Source organism: Arvicola amphibius, chromosome 15, assembly GCF_903992535.2.
Source record: "Arvicola amphibius chromosome 15, mArvAmp1.2, whole genome shotgun sequence".
In the NCBI taxonomy this organism is placed as follows: Eukaryota; Metazoa; Chordata; class Mammalia; order Rodentia; family Cricetidae; genus Arvicola; species Arvicola amphibius.
The window spans coordinates 17,191,493-17,215,369 of NC_052061.1; the positions used below are offsets into that span (position 1 = coordinate 17,191,493).

The following is a 23,877-nucleotide window of genomic DNA, read 5'->3' on the forward strand; positions in this document are numbered from 1 at the left end:
TTTTCCTTCTAGTACTTTCTGTAGGGCTGGGTTTGTGACTAGGTATTGTTTAAATCTGGTTCTGTCATGGAATATCTTGTTTTGTCTGTGTATGGTGATTTAAAGTTTTTTTGGGGTATAGTAGTCTGGGGTGGCATCTGTGGTCTCTTACTGTCTGATTGACCACGACCTTCTGGCTTTCATTGGCTCCATTCAGAAGTGGATAAGGCCAGGGCAAGTTGGAAGGAGCTTACCCTGGTAATTGGAACACTGCAGTAGGCCCCTCCCCTGCAAAATAGGCTACCTGTAGGCATGCTATTAGATTTGCCTACCACCCCCACTGCACCCCAAGATAAATTGTATGCGCCAGTTGTATGAGCACTGACCGGGCAGTTAGAGTAGTGAGCTTGAGTTTCTCTTGCCTCAGTCAATCCCGTCTGCTGAGTTTCACTGTCTGCTGGAAGGGCCTCACTATTCTTTCTTTTTTCACAGAATAAATCCATTTTGTCTGCAAGTGGTGTATAAACTTGTGTACACATCTGTGCTCACCTTCCAGCTTCAGAAATAGAACTTGGTGCTTGAGCTCAGTTAAGCAGCCAGTTCACCTTTTTCATTTTTATCATAAGGAACAAGGAGGAGAATTTTGTCACAGAGAAGAGTCATCTTTTTCTCACCTTTTTGCAGAAGCTAGATTGATGAGAAAAAGCATAGCAAACTTGTTTAACCCAAGTTCTACGTGGCGTGGGAGAGGCTTCAGAAGTGGGGACCCAAAGGCTAGGGAGACTGCATTTTTATGTATCCAAAGCAAGAATCACACAGTGAGGGAAGGACGTGATGGAACTGTGGCTATAACTAGGTGTGGTGGTGCTGGGGGGGGGGGGTGCGTTCACAGGTCTGCTGGGCCCACATTTGTTTTAGTGTCCCTTTGCCTCTTTGTCCCAGGAGCGGAGTAGGATGCCCTTCATGAAGATTTTGGGGAAAGAAAGGAGGTCAGTGGGTGATCTCTGGTTTTATGACCTACTTGCCAAAAAGAAGGAGGAGACAGGAGGCTAGACTCCTTTGATGGCTTTTCTGTCCCCACCCCCCCATAATAGGTTTCTACCCCATCACAGATTTGTCTGCCAGCACAAGTAAGCTGGATCAAGCTGAACTGAAAAGGTAACAGCAGATTTATTTGAGCAGATCAACTCCTGGGTGGGTTCTCCAGTCCCAGAGATCAAGGCTGGAGAAGCTGCATGCCTGGACTAAAGCAGGGGCTTATATAAGTTGTAGGCTAGGGGTGAGGACATGTCTTCCACATGAGTTTATACCCAAGTGTGATCAAAAGCTGACTGCTTTAGGCAGGGACTTGGGCGGTGGCATCTTCAGGGAAGGGAGCTGCAGTAGCCTCCAAGCACAAGGAACTGGGCTTTTTGGCGCCCTTCCCTTTGCTGAGAGATTTCTCCGGGTGGGCAGGGTTTGGAGATATACGACTGGGGGCTTTCCTGATCATGCAGGGGCAGATGGAGGTTCCAAAGAACACCCTTGTTTCTCAGTGAAAAGTTACTGCTCCCCATAAGCCTCTCTGCTCCACAGCGATCCAAATCAGACCAAATCAAAGCACGTTAGAAAAAGCCCATGTTTAAAGGGTAAAAGGCTTCAGCTGATTTTACAGCCCCCCAAAGAGGAGATGGGGAAGAGGGACCACAAAATCACAAGTCTGCTTTTGGGAGGCAGGGATGGTGGAGGGGGGTGGAGGGGCGTTTAAATACGCTGTGGGAGTGGTCTTGGGCATCTCTGGGGGAGGAGTCATCATTTGGTAGGCTTTGCGTGATGCGCCGGGGTTTAGAGAGAGATGGGGGAGGGGGTTTGGGGCGGAGCGTCCACCAGAATGCTCAGTCCAGGCTTCCTCAGCTCCTCAGCTCCGTATGGGGCTTGTGCACTTCTGTGTGTTTGCTTGACTTAGAGACCTTAAAGATCCCCAGCTCAGGTATAAACTACACAAACATAGAGAAGAAAGAGTGAAATCATCTTAGAGGGACTTTTTTCATTAAATTATTGTTTTCTTAGTGTAGAAAAGTCCCTTATACACACAGTGGATTGAGTGCTGCCTGGGAAACTGCATTGCGTTTGCTATGTGGAGGCATTAGGTTGTTGTCTCGCCTAACTTAGGGTTAGGATAGCGTGCTTCTTTTCAAGTAGAAATAGAACTGAGTTGTTTTAATTACATAGTATTTATAAGGTAGAATGATTTTAGACTCCATTGATAATATACACTTAAGTTCAAAATACATTTATAGAAACATTTTGATTTGGAATATGTGTGTGGTTTCATCCATGGGGCTGGTGTCTAGATCTCTTTAAAGGAGATTCAAGAATGTCCCCTGAGCAAAGATCTGCATTATGTGTGGTGAACTCTTTAAGTCACAGGTGAAGGTCATGGCTACCTGAGTGTATTTAAAAAAGGTTCTCTGACTGCTTGGAAAGCAAATGAAGCCCTCATTACCAACTTTAAACGAGCAGCTCAGAGCTCTTTGCTAGAGGTGAAAGGTCAAGTTCATCACAGTCCAAATGGAGAGGGAACTTCTGGCTTATCGGGAGACATGGAACACTTCAGGGTTATTTTACATTATCAGTTGGGAGTTGGCTTTGCTAATCCAATGCATGAAGTTAGTGTTCATTGAAACATTCATAAAGGCAGTCGGAGCAAATCTGACCCACCCTGGGAGGACTTGGAGGAGAGAGAAACCCACCTGTCAGTCACTGTCTTCAGCAATCACTTGTAGCCAAAGTTCCTTGCTTTCTCCTTTGTTCAGTGGGGATACTCATGCTTCTTGTGGGTGCTGGGAAGTTAATGGCCTGTGAGCGGAATCTGATGGCTGAAAGGCAATGGCTGTTGCCCCTGCCTATAAGCCGGCACCTGTGGAGCACTCGGCCACCGTCCTCACCCAATGGGGTGGACATGTCTCTTAGTTGGAAGGACAACAGTAGGAGCTACAACAAGGGATTCTGTCTCCCTCTTTCCTTTTCACATTAACTCCAGTGCACTTTCTGCTTTGGGCTGGATTCTTAGAAGCACCAAAAAGAGCTGACTGGCTCCAATTTAAGCTGTTGTACATGTGGTCGAAATATACTTTCTCAAGGGTTTTTTGTCTACCTCAAACTCACTTAATTCTAATGCCATTCAGCCTATCTTCCATCCTCCACAAGGGGCATAAGAGTTTTCTTCATGACTTTTGGTCCCCAAGTTTGGTGGCCAAGAATCACCTCTGTCCTCCATGGCTTAGTCTTTGATACCATGATTCTCCTTCATCTTACGTCTGTTTCGCTGCCACTGTTCTCTGTGTAGGGCCCAGGGCAGCTTGGTACAAGACAGGCTCTATAGAGACCAACCAGAAAGTAGGCCTGAGTCTCAGTTTACCCCAAAGCAGCACTTGACTCCAGAAAAGACCACAAGCTGGGACCACCCAGGAAAGAACCATCCAAGGGGAAAGTCCCTAACATTCCAAAGGAAATTCCTAATGTTCCAACTATTGTAGGTAGTATCACCTGATTTCACCAGGGCACTCCTAGACAAATGTTAGCCGATTGGAGGTCCTGAACCTTAAAAATCCCTTACCCCAACCCCTGCTATTATAAAAACACCACCCCAACTGAGCCCAGGGCTCTCTGATCATCCAATGCATTGGACGCGTGGAGAATCTGAGTTCAAACTTGAATAAGAATAAAGGCTCTTTGCTTTTACATATGATACTCAATCTCCATGTTGAATAAGAATAAAGGCTCTTTGCTTTTACTTATGATACTCAATCTCCATGCTGAATAATAATAAAGGCTCTTTGCTTTTCCATATGATACTCAATCTCCATGTTGGTTTTTGGGTGACTCAGTGAACTGGGTATAACAGTCTGAATTTGTTCTTTTGTGTTGCTTTACTTCTTCATGTTTAGTTCGTTTTCTGCCCCAAGGGGAGTGGATTCCAGAGACCCAATCTTGAAGAATTTCAGCCCCCAGAGTCCTGTTTCTAAGACCTCCTCTCTAGGACTCAAGCATATGAGCTGCACTTTTGTGTAGCACTTTGATTAGGGTTGTTGTGCTCTTTGGTAAAGCGCCAACAAGGCCAGCAAGCTGCCTTTCCCTTTGCTGATCTGTTGGTTCCCGTAAACCTGGGACCTCTCTGACCTTGCCTACTCTTCCAGGGAACCGTGGTGATGCTGCATGTATTTCACAGGTGATTTACATGGCCCTGATTGGTGAGGGCATAGTTAAGCAAAAACCAGCATTGTTTTTAGAACAGGGCCTTGTCACCCATGAAAGTCATTTTGTTTTCTGAATTATTGTCTTTTCCCCATCCTTCTCTTCCAGACCAGGTCTTGCTGTGCTTTGACTGGCCCCGAATTCATTCTGTGAATTCATTCCGTAGTGTTGAAGTCATGGTCTCCCTGTCTCAGCCTTCGGAGTGCTGAGATTACAGGGCGGCAGCACCACACCCAGCTCGAATATTACTTTTGAAATGACTTCATTCTTCCAAATTTACTCACCTAATTGCTTTATTCATTAAAAATGCTTGCAATAGCTTTCTATGCACAGTGCCTTTTTAAGACCTTCAGTTTAATAAGCAATATAAAATGGATAAATAGTAAGTTACTAGTATAAGATGACTAGTGTTTTAAATACATTTATAGGATGGTGGATGTTTAAATACACTTAATAAATTGGACAACAACAGTATATTAGCATGCTAGCCTCTCAGTATTTTTTATCATTCATTCATTCATTCATTCATTCATTCATTCAGGTAACCTGGAATATTTATGTCAGTTATGCAAGAAAACATCTTTAGGGGAGAAAAAGGCATGGGAACCCGAATAACTACTTGGGAGATTGTTTTAGATTTGGAACCAAAAGGATTGAATAAACATACAGGGTGTTTTCTTTAAATTCAACACCTAGAAAGATATCCTGGCCCCATTTCCATAAACAAACTGAAGCCTACATGCAATCTTCCTTCCCACATTAAACATTGCTACTAATCTAATTTCCCCTTTAACATCACAGTGTATGCATACAACAGGGCCAGCCAAGTAGCTTTGGGATTTATTGTGGTTAATGACCATTTCGGACTCCAGGCTTCAGCAGGGCCTAGTGGCACCCGCCTTTAATCCCAGCACTTGGGAGGCTGAGACAGGCAGTTCTCTGTGTTTGTGACCAGCTGGTCTACAAAGCAAGTTCCAGGACAGTCAGGACTGCTGCACAGAGAGACAAAAAACTGAAACAAAACAAAACAGTCCATAAACTCCAGACTTCTTTCCTAAGGTGGGGTCTTGGGTCTGTTACTGAGTAGGAAGAAATGCTAGTCTAAATAAAAATCACTTCAAACAATTCTCCTAACCAGTCCTAGATGACTAGTAGTCATATTCTCCTGACTAGTCCTAGATGACTAGTAGTCATATTCTCCTGACCAGTCCTAGATGACTAGTAGTCATATTCTCCTGACCAGTCCTAGATGACTAGTAGTCATATTCTCCTGACCAGTCCTAGATGACTAGTAGTCATATTCTCCTAACCAGTCTTAGATGACTAGTAGTCATATTCTCCTGACTAGTCCTAGATGACTAGTAGTTATATTCTCCTGACCAGTCCTAGATGACTAGTAGTCATATTCTCCTGACCAGTCCTAGATGACTAGTAGTCATATTCTCCTAACCAGTCCTAGATGACTAGTAGTCATATTCTCCTGACTAGTCCTAGATGACTAGTAGTCATATTCTCCTGACCAGTCTTAGATGACTAGTAGTCATATTTTCATCTTACAATTATTTACTTTATTTCCAGATTCTACATGCATCTTTAAAAATGTTGTTATTCCCATGTTTACATATAGTTATGAAGTTGTTGCTCTTGACCTTTTCTCAATCTCTATGATTTTATTGAATCATAGGATTATGAGAATATCAAGAAATTAAGTTCATAAGTTAGTTCGTTCTCTTGACCCCACCTCACTGTTTCCTTGGTCATTAGTTGTAGATATTTATACTTCAATTCATTGTCTATATGAATTTATAGACTTCCTAAACAGGTCTTTAATTGTAGATGGATCTTTCACATGAAGGGGTTTGACATGTGGCTGTTTATTCTGGCCACAGAAATTGTGGAGTCAGGCCTGATCTTCACTAGAGTCTTTTGAACCCACTTGTTTTCTGAAGACACCAAGGTGTGTCTTTTAAGAATCTAGTGAGAACATCCTGTGATAAGGCTGTAATGAGATTTTCAAGATCACTCATGGATCAAGAACACTTGGATCCAAACTGATGGTCTCATTATATTGACTGGGCTCACTAAGCTGCATTTTGTCAGCTGTCAAGATATTAAATTTGTATCTATATTTGGAATTTAGTGATTCTTATTTTTTAATAAGTCCCATGTTTAGAAACTTAATTTCCCAAAATGTAGCCACACTTCCCTCCTTCCCTCATTTCCTTTCTTTCTTCCCTTACATGTTGGAAAAGATCAAGGTATGTTCCAATCGCTAAGTTCATTTTTGTGAGGCACAGCTTGGAGAACAGTGCAGGGAAGCTGCCCTCCTTACCGCCTGCGAGTCAGCACCATTGATTCTCTGCACGGACTTCCGCCATTGCTCCATGCTAGGATTCCCAGCTTCCTGTCAGTTCGAGAACATTGTCCTTTTGAATTTGTGTTCGACCTTCTTAGCCTGCCTACTCCTCCAAGAGCAACCTCCTCATTCCCTCGTTTCTGGTTGTTGAGGCCCCGCCCATCAGTCAAGACTACTTCCTCTCAGTCATGACCAGAGCTGAATCAGAATCAATCTTGCTCACTTTCTCCGCAGAGCCTGTTGTACTCACCCCAATCAGACTTTGTGTGTGTTTATTTAGATATTAGATTGTGAGTTTTCTTTGCAGAGACTACTTTTATTTGCATTCCTTAGAGCAGTATAAGAGTATGCGCAATAAAAGCGGCGAGGTGAAGGCTGAGGAAGTCAGCTGAGGACTCTGTCTCCTCCTGTTCTCCACGGCCTCACACGTCTGTTCAGACGATGACGATGTCAGCGACGTCTGAGTGAGTGCCAAGACCATGTACCTCCGTCTTTCACAAGGATATTTGCATATGTTTACTGTACCAGAACAGGAGAGGGTGATCAGACAGGACTTCAGCTGAACCCCGTGTTAGGCTACATGTGTTTCCTCGTTCGTGCGAGTCTATGTTAGAGAGCCTGCTGTGGGACATACTCAGTTTTCTCATTTACTGATCTACCTAACACAGGCCTGGAGACAATGTTCTTGCAAAGTTCAGCTCTCTGGTGCATGCTCTCAAATAGGCAGACCATAACAGATTAGTTCTGAAATACAGTCCAAGAAACTAACTCTATGAGGTAAAGTATATTTGTGTGTTTATAGATACCCACTATGGCTTAAGTTAGTCACGGGTTACTCACGAAAAGCGTTTCCCAGTGTGGGTGACACTCCTTGTGGGGAACAGTGAGACCTGGCAGCCTTCATCTTCACTTGAGCTCCCTATCAGCCGTGCTCACCCCTGCTCATCAGTACCCACTGTGGGGCTGGCAAGGCCATTCAGGTAAAGGCACTGCTGCCAAGCCCGACAACCGCGAGTGCCTGGAACCCACATGATGGGACTAGAAAACCGACCCTGCAAGTTATCGTCTGAATGCCACGTGTCCACACGTGTATGCACACATCCATATGAAATATATCACACACACAGTCTGTTTGTCTAAGGAAATTGCTGGCATGTACTTAATCTCTTTCTGAACTTTTGTCTGTAGCTTGTTAGCCCAGAAGGGGCCTAGCAAGGTATGCAATCCTACATGCACAACAAGAGATGGCTGCCCTTGTAGCAGTCCTCGTACTCAGAGGCAAGCTAATGCTTGCTGGAGTCAGTACTTGTGCCCAGTGGCTGGCAGTCTGAGTCCCTGTAGTCTACAGAAAAGTCTTTCAAGGTAGGCGCTGTGTTCGTCCCTGTTGTACAGATGAGAAAATGGGGCCAAAAGGAGATCAAGAAGCTGCTCAGGGCTGTACAAAAATGGAGCTCACATGTAAACCCTGGTTAGCTCTTTGGCTTCTATGGCTATGGCTGTGACCCTTTGCCTTATGCTGCCTTGTCTGTCACTGACAGTAGGGTAGGTGGAGCTAAACAGAAAGCTCATACATGGCTTAGTGCCCTAATCACCTTGGTGGGAAAAATAAAGGTCGCCCCAGAGTAGAAAAGCCCTTGACTTGGTAAAAGTGACCTATAAGAAACTGTTGGTTGGGTTTCTCTTTGACTGGCAGCCTTCTTCCTTTAGGAAGAACTGCCCGTCTCTGTTCCAAGGCCTCCTGGTCTCCCCTGCCCCCACACATGAGCTGTCATCGTGCACTGCGAAGACCTGTGTGTCTCACTGAAGCTTTCAGATGATGGCAGGGATGGTGATTTTTCTCCGCAGTGTAGCTGCCGTGCCCAGTGTGTGGAGGGAAGCACAGTAATGCACCTTCAAATAATGAATATTCGTTCAAATAGATGAGCACTTAGGAAGCTTTAAAACAATCTAGTCCCACGTAGTCTCAGGTTAGCTGTGCCTGTTAGTTGTTTTTCTGCTGCTGTGATACACTCTGCGACCACGGCAGCTTCAACGTAAGTTTTTGGCTTTTTCTTCCAGAAGGTTAAGAGTTCCTCTTGAAGGGAGTTGTGCGGTAGCCAGGCATGACAGCAGGAGCAGGCAGTTGAGAGTGTGCATCTTAAAACAGTACACTTCCTCCAGCAAGGCTTTCCCTCCCATAGGTACTTCAAATCCTCCTCCTCCCCCCAAACAGCACCACCAACTAAAGACCAAGTGTTCAAATATGGGAGCTTACAGGGGACGTTCTCATTCAGACCACCATCCTTTCCAGCCACACTTTGCCCTGTGTAAAATCTTTACAAAAGAATTAGGAGGGCTGGAGAGATGGCTCAGAGGTTTAAGAGCACTGCCTGCTCTTCCAAAGGTCCTGAGTTCAATTCCCAGCAACCACATGGTGGCTCACAACCATCTGAAATGAGGTCTGGTGCCCTCTTCTGGCCTGTAGGCGTACACACAGACAGAATATTGTATACATAATAAATAAGTATTCAAAAATAAATAAATATTTTAAAAAAAGAATTAGGATACATACTTGGAAAGTTTTTTTTTTTTTTTTTTTTGGTTTTTTTTTTTGAGACAGAGTTTCTCTGTGGCTTTGGAGCCTGTCCTGGAACTAGCTCTTGTAGACCAGGCTGGTCTCGAACTCACAGAGATCTGCCTGCCTCTGCCTCCCAAGTGCTGGGATTAAAGGCGTGCGCCACCACCGCCCGGCGGAAAGTTTTTCTTCAGTTACATATACCTGTTCTACGTTGTCTCCCCACAGGCAGTTGTAGCCTTCTGGCAAATCCCCGGAAGTGCTAGCCTTGTGCCTGCAAGGAAAGAACACTCTGAGTGGATAAAAGCAGAGGTTTCTATAGCTGACGTGGTCTAGAGAAAACAAATGACTAAACTTCTCTGATGTCAGCTATGCATTTTCAGAACCTCCAAGGGATGGAAAAACATGCACAACAGTTTTAAGTGAATGGACCCTCTTTTATCTTTTTCTCTGATAGCTTTGAATGATGTTAAACTATCTACTTAAATATCTTCTTTGAAAAAAAGGATGTAGACATTAGATAACATTAGCAGATACTCAGCCCCCCAAAACCAACCAACCAAACAAAGCAAGTTTCCCAATTAGGATTGCTCTTAGGGTTACTATCGCTGTGATGAATAGCACGACTAAAGCAGCTTACGTTTATTTAAAGGCTTACGTACTCTGGATCACAGCGCATCAAGGACAGCCACAGGTGGAGAAGCACTGTGCTAATGCTTCTGGGAGAGTCTGGAGGGAGAGGCCCACTCTGTCTCAGGGGCATTGCTCCCTACAGGATGAGAAGCTTCTGCACCTCAGACAAGACATCGCTGTTCTGCATTTGCTTTGGTTTCAGAGATCCAGACTATCAGGAAGCCAGTCCTACCCAAATATTTTCCCCTTATCAGCTGCTATAAATAGTATACTGGAAACTCTAGTAAGACACCACACGTGCTTTCTAAGATTATTTAAATAAAGGGAAAAATTAAATGCACATAGAAACTGCTACCGTGTGCCTACATTTCTCCTGAATCCATAAGGTTATATGAAATATATCTTGCCTCTCACTCTGTCTCTGAGTGTATAGTGCTTAATGCAATCTTATCAAATGATTAATTTAACATTGTGAATACATGTTGCAAATTGCAAAACATCGTAAGTTATTGCCACTGCTATTAGAAGACTGGCTTATAAAGTAATAGTGATTAGAGAGGCTGTTGGATGGAGTTAATTGGCGATAAATTAATCATTGCTCTCTAGACAGCTTATCTAAATGACTTGCGCTTTCTAATTGAATATTGCATTGTCTTATTGACTGGTATGGTATTACTTCGAAGCTTAGGAATTCAATGTACTATTTTTCCTGTTGGTTTAGAAAATCATGGTTTCTTTTCAGAAGAAGCTCAGGAAAACTTATTTTGTCTCTTTGACTAAGTTGGTTCACACGATTCTTTCACTTTATAAGCCTGAGAGAAAGAATTACACAGGTTTACCTGATTTTTAAAAATATGGTGTCTTCATTTTTTTCATTTTATGTATTTTAGTGTGTGTATATATGCCACTTGCATGCACTTTGCATGCAGGAGGTGCTCATGGTGGATGTCAGAAAGTAGAAAAGGGAGTTGGATTTCTTGGCCCTGGAGTCACAGGCAGGTGGGGGTTTCTTGATGTTGGAAGCCCACTCCTGCCCTCTCTAAAGCAGCAAGTGCTTTTCCCACTGACCCATTTCTCCAGCCCCAGTTACTTCACTTTTTATCTTTGTATTTTTAAAATGTCCTTTTAAAGCAGGGTATGGTGGCTTCCAATTGGAATCCTAATACTTTGGGAGGCTGAGGGCAGGGTGATAATTCTGAATGCCAGGTCATTCAGGGCTCCAGAGTAAGACGGTCTCAAAGGAAAAGTACCTCTATCTTCTGCGCGTATTTCCACCTTCCTCCTCCCCCTCCCCACCTTTCTATGGAGGTCAGAGGTTAGTTTTCAACAGTCAGTTCTCTCTTTCTGCTGTGGGTTTTGGGGAGAGAGTTCAGATCCTCAGGCTCGCATGTTTTTGTGCACCGAGCTGTCTGCTGGCCCTCTAGCCTTCTCATTTCTTCCACCCACTGAGCTCAGTTTTCCTTAGAGGAGTCTGCGTGGCTCCTGGTCCCTTTTTTGTTACCATCATTATTGTCATTTAAATCTCTTCCTCTGGGCGTAACCATTTTTTTCAGACCAATGTGGAACTTTTTCTGAAATTTCCAAGTCCTCATCCTAGACTTTCAGTGACTTCTGACACAGTGTCTGCTTCAAGACGCTGCCGTGCTCGTGTAGCCTGCTGGAGCTGTGGTGCTTTCTGAAGCCATTAGGAGACGCTGTACAGCTTGTGCTCCAGGGTCCGCTAGTCCTTCCACAGCGCGCTGCCCTCCAGCACCACGCTCGTAGGACGCCTTCTTCAGTCTGTTACACTCCGCTTTTCCGTAAGCACTGGGTCTGCTCCAGAGCTCCCAGCCGTTGTTGGGTACCGTTTGGGTTTCAGGACTTTGTGTTCGATGACCACCTCTTTTCTGAAGGAATGCTTCTGAAGTCCACCCACAGTGAGTCACCACAGCTTCCTTTGTATGCTGCAGGGGATGTATGGGCAGCCGGAGGGAACTGGAACCCATGTTTGTAACTCACAGATTAAGGGACTGGGACGATGGCTCTGTGGCTAAAGTGCTGGCCATGCAAGCATGAGGACTGGAGTTCAGATTCCCAGAATCCATGAGTAGATTTGGCGGCCACCTGCAATCCCTACATTGGAAAGGTGGGGACACAGAATCCCCCAAGCAGGGCTGGCAGCCAGACTAGACATATGGGTGAGCTGAGTTCAGCTGAGGGATGTAGGAGGAGACTGCTCGTTCTTTGCCCAGCCGCCCATCTTTCTCCTTCGACAGCAACATGGCATCTCTTGACTCCGCCTACTCTCTCTATCTCTGTTTTGATTTCCTACCTGGTTTTATTCTGCCCTGCCATAGGCTGAATTAGCTTCTTTATGAACCAATGGTAATAAAGCATATTTATAGCATACAGAGAGGAATCCCATATCAGAGGAACCCTTCCTCGGTGGTGAGGTGGAAAATGATGGAGGAAGTCCCCACTGTGTAGGAAGAGGCCCTTAGAGCTGAAATAACCACACAGAAACTGCATTAATTAAATCACTGCTTGGCCCATTAGCTCAGGCTTCTTATTGCCTAACTCTTACATAATAATTTAACCCATTTCTATTCATCTGTGTATCGCCATGTGGCAGTGACTTACTGGCAAAGTTTTGGCATGTCTGATTCTGGCAGCAGCTCCGTGGCTTCTCCCTGACTCCACCTCCCCTGAAGACTCTTGACCTCAACCCTGGACTTCCATAGGCACGTGCACCCATGTTCACACGCATGCACACACACGCACACCTCCTACCGCTAATAGAAAATCTTGAGCTGTATTCAAATGAAATATTAAATCCCTGGGTGGTCTGGGTGACCTGGGGGGGTAGAACCTACAGGAAATTGGCTGACTTATACTAATTTTCACTCATTTCATTTTTCCCCTATGTATTTTTCTTTTTTCTTTTTTTTTTTTTTTTTGGTTTTTCGAGACAGGGTTTCTCTGCAGCTTTAGAGCCTGTCCTGGAGCTAGCTCTTGTAGACCAGGCTGGCCTCAAACTCACAGAGATCTGCCTGCCTCTGCCTCCCGAGTGCTGGGATTAAAGGTGTGCGCCACCACCGCCCGGCTCCCCTATGTATTTTTCCCCAGTGGCTTAAGGACTAGGAGTGGGGTGGTGGAGTGTAGGGGAATTTGGACCACGTTTAAGCTTATGTTCAGATCTGTAACTCTAAACAAATGGAGAACATTAACACACTTGAGAATCTGCCTAAATACTCAAATTCCTACCCAAAGAAATAAAAGGAATTTCCTTTGTGGTAAGAAGGCTAGTCCTTGTGTTGGTCTTTTAGATCGAATATCATGTCCACAGTGGTGCACATCTGTAATCCAAGTCCATGGAGCTAGAAGCAGGAGGATCAGGAGTTCAAGGCCAGCCCGAGCTGCTCGGAATCCTTTCTCCACGCACACGGCTGCTTTTCCCCCTGGAATTCTTTTGTGCTGTGCTGATCTGAACCAGTGATACGTTTGCTTCCCTGGTTGTGTTTTGCTGAATAGCCCAGCTGATATTTTGTTACGACGGACGCTGGGATAGGTGGCACTGTGGTAAAATAGAGTCTGCAGTGAAACATCTCAGTCTTGTCGGTGTCCTTAAGAAGGTAGTTACAGCATGCAATGGGAATTTCTCGTTACAGTTAGGCATTTTAACAGCCTGGTGAGTTTTCTGTCACCATATAAGAGCAATACCGTGTTGCAGTGTTCCTGTAATCTCTGATTTTGCCTAAATTTGCAGTCATGTATTAGAAATAGATGAAATGTGGTTTTACAATAAAGGATCAGAATTCTTATCAAACATCTATCCTGATTGATTTATAGTCCATTTGTGGAGCAAATGGTAAAGGATTTTTTTTTTTTTCTGTCTCCAACTGTATAGATTTTAGGACTTGAAAAATAATCCCTAAACAGGTATTATGATATCTATGGTAATTTGTTGCCTTGGGGAAAATATTGATGATACCATGACTACAAAAATACCGTTTTCATCCTTTCTTTTGAATGTTTAGCATCACTTCTCACTCTGATTTCCTCAGAGGCATCTCACAGAAGCCCACTTTATAAAACCTTCCCAGGAGGTTGGTGGCGAAGGTTCTTTAGAAAAAAGAAAAATCCCAGCTAAGAAAAGGAATAGGCCAGGGAGTTGGCTTAATGTGTTGGGAGGCGTGTGCCTGGGTTTGCGATCTCAGCCATTGCCCCACGATTTTGGTGTAAGCCTTCAGCTGACAATTAAACATCTTGGTTTTATCATTCATTCTGTGACCCTAACAGATGGTCGAAGAACTAATCTGATTTCTGTTTTTTCCTATAAATTTCTCCCATACATTACAATAACTTATGATTAACATTCAGTGGGTTTGCAAAGATGATTGATGGGCCTCAACAGCTACTCGGTCCATTCCTTTAAAATCATGCCAGACTGAAACCTTAAGACTGAGATGCTCCCAAAGACCCTTAGAAATGTGAAGGCTGTTTGGATACTCTCCTCCACCCTGAAAGGAATCTGCTAATATTGTACTGTTTTTCTCTGCCAGGACCCTCCCTGCCAGGACCCTCCTTGCCTGGTGTCATTTTTGAGCTCTCTCGGGAGGAGATTAGTCTGAAACAACAAAGTAGCCAGATGTCTGGTTCTAAGAGAGTCCCAGAGGCCAGGCTACAGTAGGCAACCGAAACCGCATGGGGCTGAAGATCAAAGATACCTGCGCATTACTTATGGGCACATAGTGTGTGTCGTTCCCATTATTAACAGTCAGAGAAAATTTGTTTTCCTAATTAACCCTTTTGTTGGAATAACCTTAAATTTTTAGTGAGCTTATTTCTGTTTGGATCATTTTTCTTTTATGTAGCTAGTTGGAAGAAGTTTGCCGTCCAATAAAACCTGAAATGAAAAGGGCTCACGCTTGATTTAAATCTCTAAGCTGTTATTCGTAGCCCCAAAAGGCGAACCGTCAAGGGCATCATCATGGGCTAATGAAAGGAGGGGGCACTGCGGCTGTGAGTTAGCATGTAAACCGGTGGTGAGGGTCTGCCTGGCATGTGTGTGCACCGGGCGGGCTGTGTTTCACGGCAGCTGCCTTGCTTGTCAAGCATTCTTGTTTGAACCCTGAACTGTTTTGGAGTGGGCTTTGAGAGCACAGCTTTGTGGTTTTCAAATGAATTCAGAATAAATCTCAGTGGTGGGACTCTGTCCTTATTAATCGTATCCTTCTCTTCACTTCGGAATTACTAACACTTGTTAAGTGAGCTTATCATTCTTAACCTGTCTGCTTCATTCGTGAGAGTCTGCATTTTTTGGTCACATACGAGTTGGGAGCTACGAATACATACACTATTTTAAAATTCTAGAACCTTTACAGTCTTTAAGCAGAATAACTCTAATTCTGACTTTGGCGTCTGGGGCTCTTGGTGAGGCCTTGGCAGGCAGTCTTTCCTACCTTCCTACTGTTTTCTCTCTTCAGCATTGCACAGCAGCCTATAAATGTGTCTTTCCTGTTTTCCTTGGATGCCATTGTAAACCACTGTGATTAGACATGATTAGCCAGTCTTAGAGCTTTAAAATGCTGGAACTCATTTTTTAAGTCCTGGCAATGTAGACTTGACACAGAGGCTGTAAACACATCCATAAATATAATTGGAGATATGTGTTAGCCATGGAGTGCAGTTTGTTTTCTTTATATAGTGGTCAAGGATTCTCTTAACTCCTTGAGGAAAATGAAGCGCCTAGTAGTAGTTGATAGGGGCTAATTGATTTATCTCCCTCCGGAGTTAAGTATCCACACAGGAGTAAAGCCCCTAAGGTGGCACTTGTAAGATACGGTGTGAGAGGGACCTTTGCAGTGTCCCTTGTCCCTTGCGGGTTGGGCCCAAACCACACGGATGACAGAATATACCGTGCAGAGAGAGCGTGAGTGTGGAGTTTATTAGAGAGAGAGAGAGAGAGAGAGAGAGAGAGAGAGAGAGAGAGAGAGAGAGAGAGGGAGGGAGGGAGGGAGAGATGGAGAGATAAAGGGAAAGAGAGGGGAGAGGAGAGGGAAAGAGGCTCAGACCTGCTTGCCTTGGCAGAAAGAGAGAGATCAGGAGCAGGCAGAGCTTGTCTCTTAAAGGGACCTTTGCACTGCCTTTAGCGGAACTGCTTGCCATAGCCTGAGAAGTGACTATGCCCAAGGGGCAGGGCCAAGCTGTGCCTGGATTCTAACATTCCTCACTTCTTTTTTATTAAAAAGGTGAGGAGTTAGGCATGGCAGGTTAAGAGGATGAGGGCGTAGAGTTCTCGAGACTGCTTCCTTCTGATTTGGGGTGTGTGGGACCTGAGACAGCTGGGATGCTGTCCCATCCTGGGGTAGCTGGTGTCTTTACTCCTGTCCAGGCTCTGTGGAACTGTCTGGTGTCTCTTGGACCTGGCAAATGCTGGCAGAGCAGAGGACAAGGTTAAGATTAGGGAAGTTTTTTTTTTTTTTTTCTTTTGGACCTGGTGATTGAAGGCATCAGGACCAGGGAAAGGTGGGAAGACTTGGGCTCTTAGAGCCTGGTAATTGAGGGAGGAGTGCGCTGACTGACCTGCTCAAGGTGAATCCTCCAAGTTGGCTCCTGTAGACAGAATTTGTTGGGGAGGCTGTTTGTTCTTTCCCAGCTGCCCAGACTCCAAAATAATGACACAGAAGCTATATTATTTGCAATACTGTTTGGCCAGTAGCTTAGGCATATTGATAACTAACTCTTACATCTTAAATTAACCCATTTCCATTATTTTATATTTTACCACGTGTCTCTTTCTGTTCTGGGGTATGTCTCCTCTCTTAATCTACCTACTCTCTCTATATTTCTCTTTCAGCCTGGCTTTACTCTGTTAAGCTATTGGCCAAAAGCAGCTTCTTTATTAACCCATGGCAATAAAACATATTGACAGCATACATCACCTCCCACATCACCTTCCCTTATCTGTCTAAATAAAAAGAAAGGTTTTAACTTTAACATAGCAAGATTACATATAACAAAACAGGTATCAAGCAAGAATTACAGTTACAACATTTATATCTACTTTATCTTTTATCATAACTAAGGAAAACTATAATTATAACTATTCTTTATCTCCATCAAAGACGTAAGCAACTTCCAAAACTCTAGAATTAACAGAGACATCTCACAGCCCAGACAGTCACCCTAAGTTCTTCTGTAATGTTGGAACATCTGTCTTTAGCCTACAGGCCCATAATATCCATGAAGTAGGAAATTTCAAAGATGGTTCCACCTGTATTGACAGTTCGTCAGTTACTTTCTTCTGTGTCCTGCAGAATGTCTAGCAGAGTCTTTTTGTTTTTTCATGAAGCAGGAACCCCAAAGGACTGTCTCTTACCTTTAGGCAAGTTCAGCAGTCATTTTTCTGTGGGTCCTGTATGTCCAGTTCATACAGCATAACATCAAGCAGTCCAGGCAAGAGCAGTTTTTTTTTTTCCCAAATGTCTAGCAATATCCATAAGGAACCTCTTCAATATCCATCATTCTCTTGAAGTAGATTGGAGCTGCCAGGAGCAGATGTGTCTCACTGTCATGAAAAGTCCTAAGTTCTTAAAACATTTTAAGTGCTACATTCCGTAGGTCTTTGAAAGGTTTGAAGATTATCTAACTGAAATACATCTCTGTGCATCTAGAAAACCTAACAAACTTACAAACTATTATAGATGACTATTAACCTGTATTTCTTCTTCTTCTTCTTCTTCTTCTTCTTCTTCTTCTTCTTCTTCTTCTTCTTCTTCTTCTTCTTCTTCTTCTTCCTCTTCTTCTTCCTCTTCTTCCTCTCCTCCTCCTCCTCCTCCTCTTCCTCCTCGTCTTCCTTCTCTTCTTCTTACAGGGTTTTGCTGTAGTTTTGGAGCCTATCTTGGAACTAGCTCTTGTAGACCATGCTGGCTTCAAGCTCACAGAGATCCACCTGTGTCTGCCTCCTGAGTGCTGGGATTGAAAACATGGTCTACCACCGCCTGGCTAACCTGTATTTCTTAATTATACATAACATTTTTAAATGGGCTGCACAAACACAATACTTTAATCAAGAGCAGAAAAATACATATGACAAAATTGACCTAAAATTTGTATCAATAGACCAAGATCCATACCAATGCAAAGTATTCATATCTATAGCATATCTCTCTTTAAATGTAAACAAACATTTAGGGAATTTGGGCACTGTTGTCTAGACTAATTCCTGCTGATTGGGGGCACTGTTAATCAGGTCAGTCGTGTGTAGTAGGTCCATCTCAGTCAGCAGTCTTGAAACCATCATGGATGTTGGACCATCTGGGCCATTGTTTCAGGGAGTCTTGTTTGATCAAACCACACTCATCTGGAAGGAATCCACAGATTTTCATCCTCTGTGGAAACAGAAGTAGAACCTCTTTTCCAAAGCAACATATCCTTAGACCCAAATTTTGAAGTCAAGATACCTTTAAAATATATTTGTTTTTGTTTGTTTATTTGTTTATTTTTGACATTTTGCTCTTGTGTTTCTTCATACAGTTTGTATGGAAGAGTTTTGATTAGAAATAGGAAGTAAACTGCAATAGCCACCAGTTAAGGTCCTTTTGAAGCTTTGTTAACTCAGTGCATAATGACTTAGTACTTGAATGGTTTTTGAAGTAGAAATCCTTAAGCTTTGATGATAGAATTGCTTGCTAAGTGAGATGTTTGTAGTATAAATAAGTTAGAATGCAATGATTTAATATGGATTTTAATTTTTCTTTCTTTGGAAACCTTGGGACTGAGCACAAAAGCTTATGATTTTTTTTACTCTATAATAGTCTGAAAGTTTTAATTTTTAGCAGTTTGTTTAATTTATTTATTTAATAAATTTCTATAATTTTAAATGAGTTACAGTTATCTTCATGCTAGGTGTGAACTATTGACCTTAGGACATTTACTACTGTTTGGAATGGTGTCTTGATGCTCAGCTACCTTGAGAGGCTGAGGATCAAGAAGGGGGGCAGTGTTGGATAATGGGAGATTCTCTCTCCAGTGCCAAATGCTGGTAGCACATTGAAAATCACACTCCTGGAAACAAAGTTATGTTGGGGTATATGAATGATCAGCCTTGAACTTCATGAGGCATCTCACTCTACTACTGAAATAAAGGTCAACAGCTCAGAAATATTAGGGAATTAACTTGTCATCAATGGCATCAGAGTGATAGTTTAAATGTACTATTTTTTTCCTTTTTTAAGGTAAGATTTGCATGATTAAGTATGGAATAGAACTTTAACTGATAGTCAGACACCTAAGGATAATGTTTAGGAAGCTGTGTTTCCAGAAAGGATGAGACTTAGTTATTGTAGCCTGGGGATTTTGCCTGGGGAAAAATGTATTGTGCCTCAGCAGCTGAAGGGCTATTCAGAAAGAAACAAAGCAAGATGGCATCTATTTCAACATGTAATTTTGATATTTCATACTTAATTTTATTCTTGGCAGAAATGTCAAAATATAGTAGCTGCATCCCATCTCTGAAGACATGTCTACATCAAACTGAACTGGGTGGGTGGAATCCTTGAGATGAAATCTCCCTTACTGCGAAGAGGAGACACCTTCCCAAGTAATTCTCTGCAGAGTCCACAAGATACGGCTCATTCAGGGAAGGAGAGTGTAGCTTAGCATGGCTGGGGGTGCTGCTGACTATTAAATTGCTATATCATACTCGAATATAAATAACACTTCGTTCACAGGATTTCCTAGTGATATTTACACCCACTTCAATGTTAAATAGTGTGTTTATGTTCAGTATTTGGGCTCTAAAAAATTTTAAGCTCATCAAAGGTTGAACTGCCAAATCTAAGAATGAGTGTAAATCCTACCCTTATTACCTTCTTTGCCACCGCTTTAGAGGCCAGAGTCTCCTAGCTATCGTATAGATTGCTATGTACATTAAAATTCACTTTCTGCTAATGGAATAGCTATGCTTTTGCTTTATACAAATGCGTTTCTTTTGTTTACCCCAGAGCAGAAGCCCGTGCCACTGTTTATCCTGCTACCACCACACAGAGCTATTGTTTATTGTGTTTTAATCAAAAATCAGGTTTCTACATTTAATGACTTGGAAGATCTATTACATTTTGTCAAGATGTAAGAATTTATGAAGAATAAAGAGTCTCTAGTGTCCCCGACAGATCAAGAAGGAGATGCGTATAATTTTGTTGTTTAACACACATAGAAGCATTAATATTTATAATGGAGTTTTAGTATTTTGTATGTGCACTTCCATCACCCTATAACATATTATATTGTTTTGAGACTTAAATAGCTCAGGATTTACACACAGAAGAAAACATTTTTTAGGAGTTTTTCCTTCTCCTTGATTTGAATTTTCCCCAGGTGTTCGTTAAAGGGCAAACAAATTTCTTCATGCTGAGGTTCTTGCCTCATTCACAGCCCTGTCTGGTGTGTGCAGATATGAAGAACTGGCAGGGTGTGGAGTGCTCCCTAGCCCCCATCTGCTCATGGAATGTGGACACTGGCTGCCAGGTCACAGCTCTGGAAGCCCTGTGCCGATAGAGATGGAGCCCTCCTTTCTTAATTTCTGCCTGATTATTAGAGTACACACAGAAAACACCAGCTTGTTGGTTTGAAAAATTGTGTTGGTTCCTTGCCATTTAAAATTCATAGAACTAGTAGATAAATACATTTTTGTTTGAGGATTCATTTTTTTTTTATTAAAATACCCATAAAAACCTGGAAACTCAGTTTATTTAGGAACATGATCAGTGGAAAATGTACCCTTAGCCAAACTGACAGTGTTGTGTTGGTAAATAATGTTCTGTGGCCTACTTCTAAAAGCACTGTTTCCAGGTTAAAGTCAACCCCAAGTCACACCCCCTTATTTTGCAATTTTCTAAAAAAAAAAAAACGATTCCAGGGAATGAGATTACTTACCATGTTAATGAACGGAAGTGGCTCGTCCTTTGGGGTTCTGGTTTTGAAGGTGAGCTGTGTGAGGTCAAGAATGCCCTCCTTCTTTGGGGCACACAGCGCCTGGCTTTTCTTCACCTGCATCATATACTGAAGCTTGGAAAGAAAGCCAGATGCAGAGCAAATCGCAGCTTCCAGAACCTGGCAGCTGTGACCTCAGTCAGCAGAGATTCCACATGTACAGTGAAAGGCGTACCAGTGGGCCGCCTTTATTGTTTATTTATTTATTTTTAAGGGTCTTCAATAATAATTTAAGAATAAAAAAATCCTTTGGTCATATTTTTCTCAATTTTCCTTCAGCAAGCTATAGTGATCTATGCACTCACCTTCCCAGTTAGGTCAGTGAGCTCCATAGCTCATGGGTTCTGGGAGGATGGGCTCAGGTGGGGAAGTGCTTACGCTGCAAGAGGACAGGATGTAGGTTTGCCTTCCTTCTCTGTGTGAAATAGTGATGCCTCCACATTACCTCAAGCCCTTTGAGACCATGGGAGGATCTTCAGACAACTGGTGACCAAGCAGTTAGCTTCTCACCAACTTGGTTGGGCTTTTGTGTTTCCCGTTTCCCTTTGAGTTAGCAGACCAGACTTGAGACAATTAGACTTTTAAAAAGTTAAAAGGCAAGAAGTCAGTCTCCTGGAAACGGTGCCGAAGTGGAGATTCAAATCATAAATAAGGAAATGCACTGGGCACATTAAACAGACATAGGAATGGGTTTCTGTCTTCTGTGGTAAGGTAATTGGGCACCACTGCTTGGCGGGAGCCATCGCGACAGAGCCTGCTCTGGCTGCCACAGGTTGATGGGCAGGTGATAAGGTAGCTTCCACCAGGGTCTGCACAGGAGGCCTACCTAATATGCTGTCTGCCCTCAGGGCCTATGGGAACACAGTTGGATTATTATGTTAATGCATGAGCCTGCTGCCCCCTTCCTATCCCAGCTGGGTTCCCTGTTGTTAGGAACTGCTTTGCCCTGACAGTGGAGTAATATGCTTCATGATTGAAAGGGCAAAGGGGCTTGAAAGGAAAAAAAGAGATTGAGAATAGGCTTGCACAGATATGCAAATGAGGCCAGGAAATCTGCAGGAAGACTTTACCCTGAGTAGAGGGAAAATTTATTTGGAAGTTCTCACAGTACCCTTTGCAAAGCCTTCTTTTCTCAGGTCTTTGTTGGCTTCATTTTCTTGCTGTGGTTTGGCATCTGCTCCTGGGAAGTGCTTCTAACACACTGGGTTGTACTGGAAGTTAAGACGGTCTGTCTGACTTAGTGGGAGGCAGGCATAGTGCCCACAGAACCTCTTTCTTTTGTGTCTTTATTATTTAACACTCAATCTGCAGTTATTCTCTATTTATAGAACAAACGTTTGTAGGCTACCTAAAGGTTTATGTTTTGTGTTAAACCTTCACTTTTATCTCTCCTCATCTTTGATGCAGGTTTAAGGAACAGCTTAAAGAGTTATTTTGGAATGAAGGAAGTAAGGAGATCTGGGGCATTTTCTTGCCCTTATGTATTTTGCGTGAGTGGAATTTCCTTTTTTATTCTTCAAGAATTCCAAACAATGTGTTTTTGTTATATTTACTCCCTACTTCCCCACCCTGAAGCACCTCTCAACTTCCTGCCTTCTGTCTCCCCTCTCCCCGCTTTTAAATAACCCAGGGAGTTCAGTTTGTGCTGCCCATCCACTTCCAGCTAGGTGTGGATTCTCTCACTGGAGCGTGGCTGCCCACTAGTGACCACACCCTTGCAGGCTGCTCCTCTCCCAGAAGCACCAGCTGTCAGTTGTGCTATGATACAGTGTGTTGGGACCTTGGCTTTCCCACTGCAGGTCATGACTGTGGCAGGTGACAGAATACACCATGCAGACATAGTTTGGATGTGGAGTTTATTGAGAGGAGAAGAGGTATTAGGGAGGGAGGGAAGAGAAAGACACAGAGACAGAGAGACAGGGAGGGAGGAGAGGGATAGAGGAGGTGAGATGGAGAGACAGAGACCTGCTTGCCTTGGTGGGAAGAGATGGGGAGTGGGCGGGGCTTGCCTCTTAAAGGGACTTTGCACCTGTGTACAAATTAGGACCTGCTTGCCATACGCAGAGGGGTGGCTGTGCCAGGTCCCCAAGGGGTGCCAGGATACTAACAAGTTGCTCTTCAGTTAGGACTGGGCTCAGGCGCTCCTCCCAGTCCACTGCGAGTGCAGTTTCCAAGGTATTGGATCATTTGGGGTTTCTAATGTTGCTTTCAGTTCAGTGCAGGCCGTGGGTTGTGATGTCTTGACACTTGTTACAGTTCTTATTCTGGAGTTACTGCTAGAGAGTGTGTAAATGTGGGGAAGTGTGAGGACAGTGTGGGACTGGGAATTATTTTGCATGTCTCCTGTCTTCTCTTAACACCCCTCCTGCTGCACAGGCTGTGATATATATGAATGGTACATGCAAGGTGCCTGTGCACTGAGAAGCAGGGCTGGCTGTTCTTACTACTGTCTTTCCAAGAATAACATACCTGCTCACTCTAGGGGCAGTTTGTAGATTTACAAGGAGGGATTTCATCCTGTCTAGCTGAAAGATGGCAAGCGCCTGGTCCAGTAAAAGACTGTCTTGAGGGGATAAAGTGGAGGGTGATAGAGAGAAGACCTGCCATTCTCTGGTCTCTGTGAGCACACATGTGTATATGTACATTTGCATGTGTACACGTGCACATGCTCATGCAAAATTATGCTTTTTGACATTATAATAAAGGGGGCCGAACTCTTTCTGTCTAAGAAGTCCTGTGTAGCTGTTGCATAATCCTTTTAGAACATGTTTGTATTACCTATTTAGTTAGATATATGGGGTATAGTGTGCCCGTATAGGCACGTGCGTATCTGTGCCCGGAATATCTACCCCTGTGCACACATCCGTATGTCTGTTGTATCACTGTATAAAGTATGCATCTGCAGGTCACCTCAGTGGAGCTCTGGCCAGGGCTATCCTTTGGCCGTATCATTTGAAGTAATAGATTGAGTTTGAGCCGTAGTTATTAATACTGAAGAAATCACTTTAAAATAAGAGGTAAAGAAATGGTGAAACGATTATACTTTTTAAATGTTCTCCTTCTTCTCCCAAGAGATAGTGTAGGCTTCAAGTAAGTCTTGCTGGAAGATCATAATTAGTGTAATACTACACACAGAGAGCCCCAA

General features: G+C 43.3%; 1 protein-coding gene across 11 annotated transcripts in view; it reads left to right on the top strand.

Moving 5' to 3' along the window:
- Window positions 1-23,877, top strand: part of Slc10a7 (solute carrier family 10 member 7) — a 214,165-nt gene that overhangs the window by 24,229 nt on the left and 166,059 nt on the right. The window contains exon 5 of one of the 11 annotated variants that reach the window (XM_038312447.1): window positions 14,300-14,400. The exons of the other annotated variants lie outside the window; for them this stretch is intronic. Coding sequence (XP_038168375.1) covers window positions 14,300-14,368 — 69 coding nt within the window. The 3' untranslated portion in view covers window positions 14,369-14,400. Of the gene's footprint in view, window positions 1-14,299; window positions 14,401-23,877 lie in introns of those variants that run through there. 11 annotated transcript variants of the gene reach the window in all.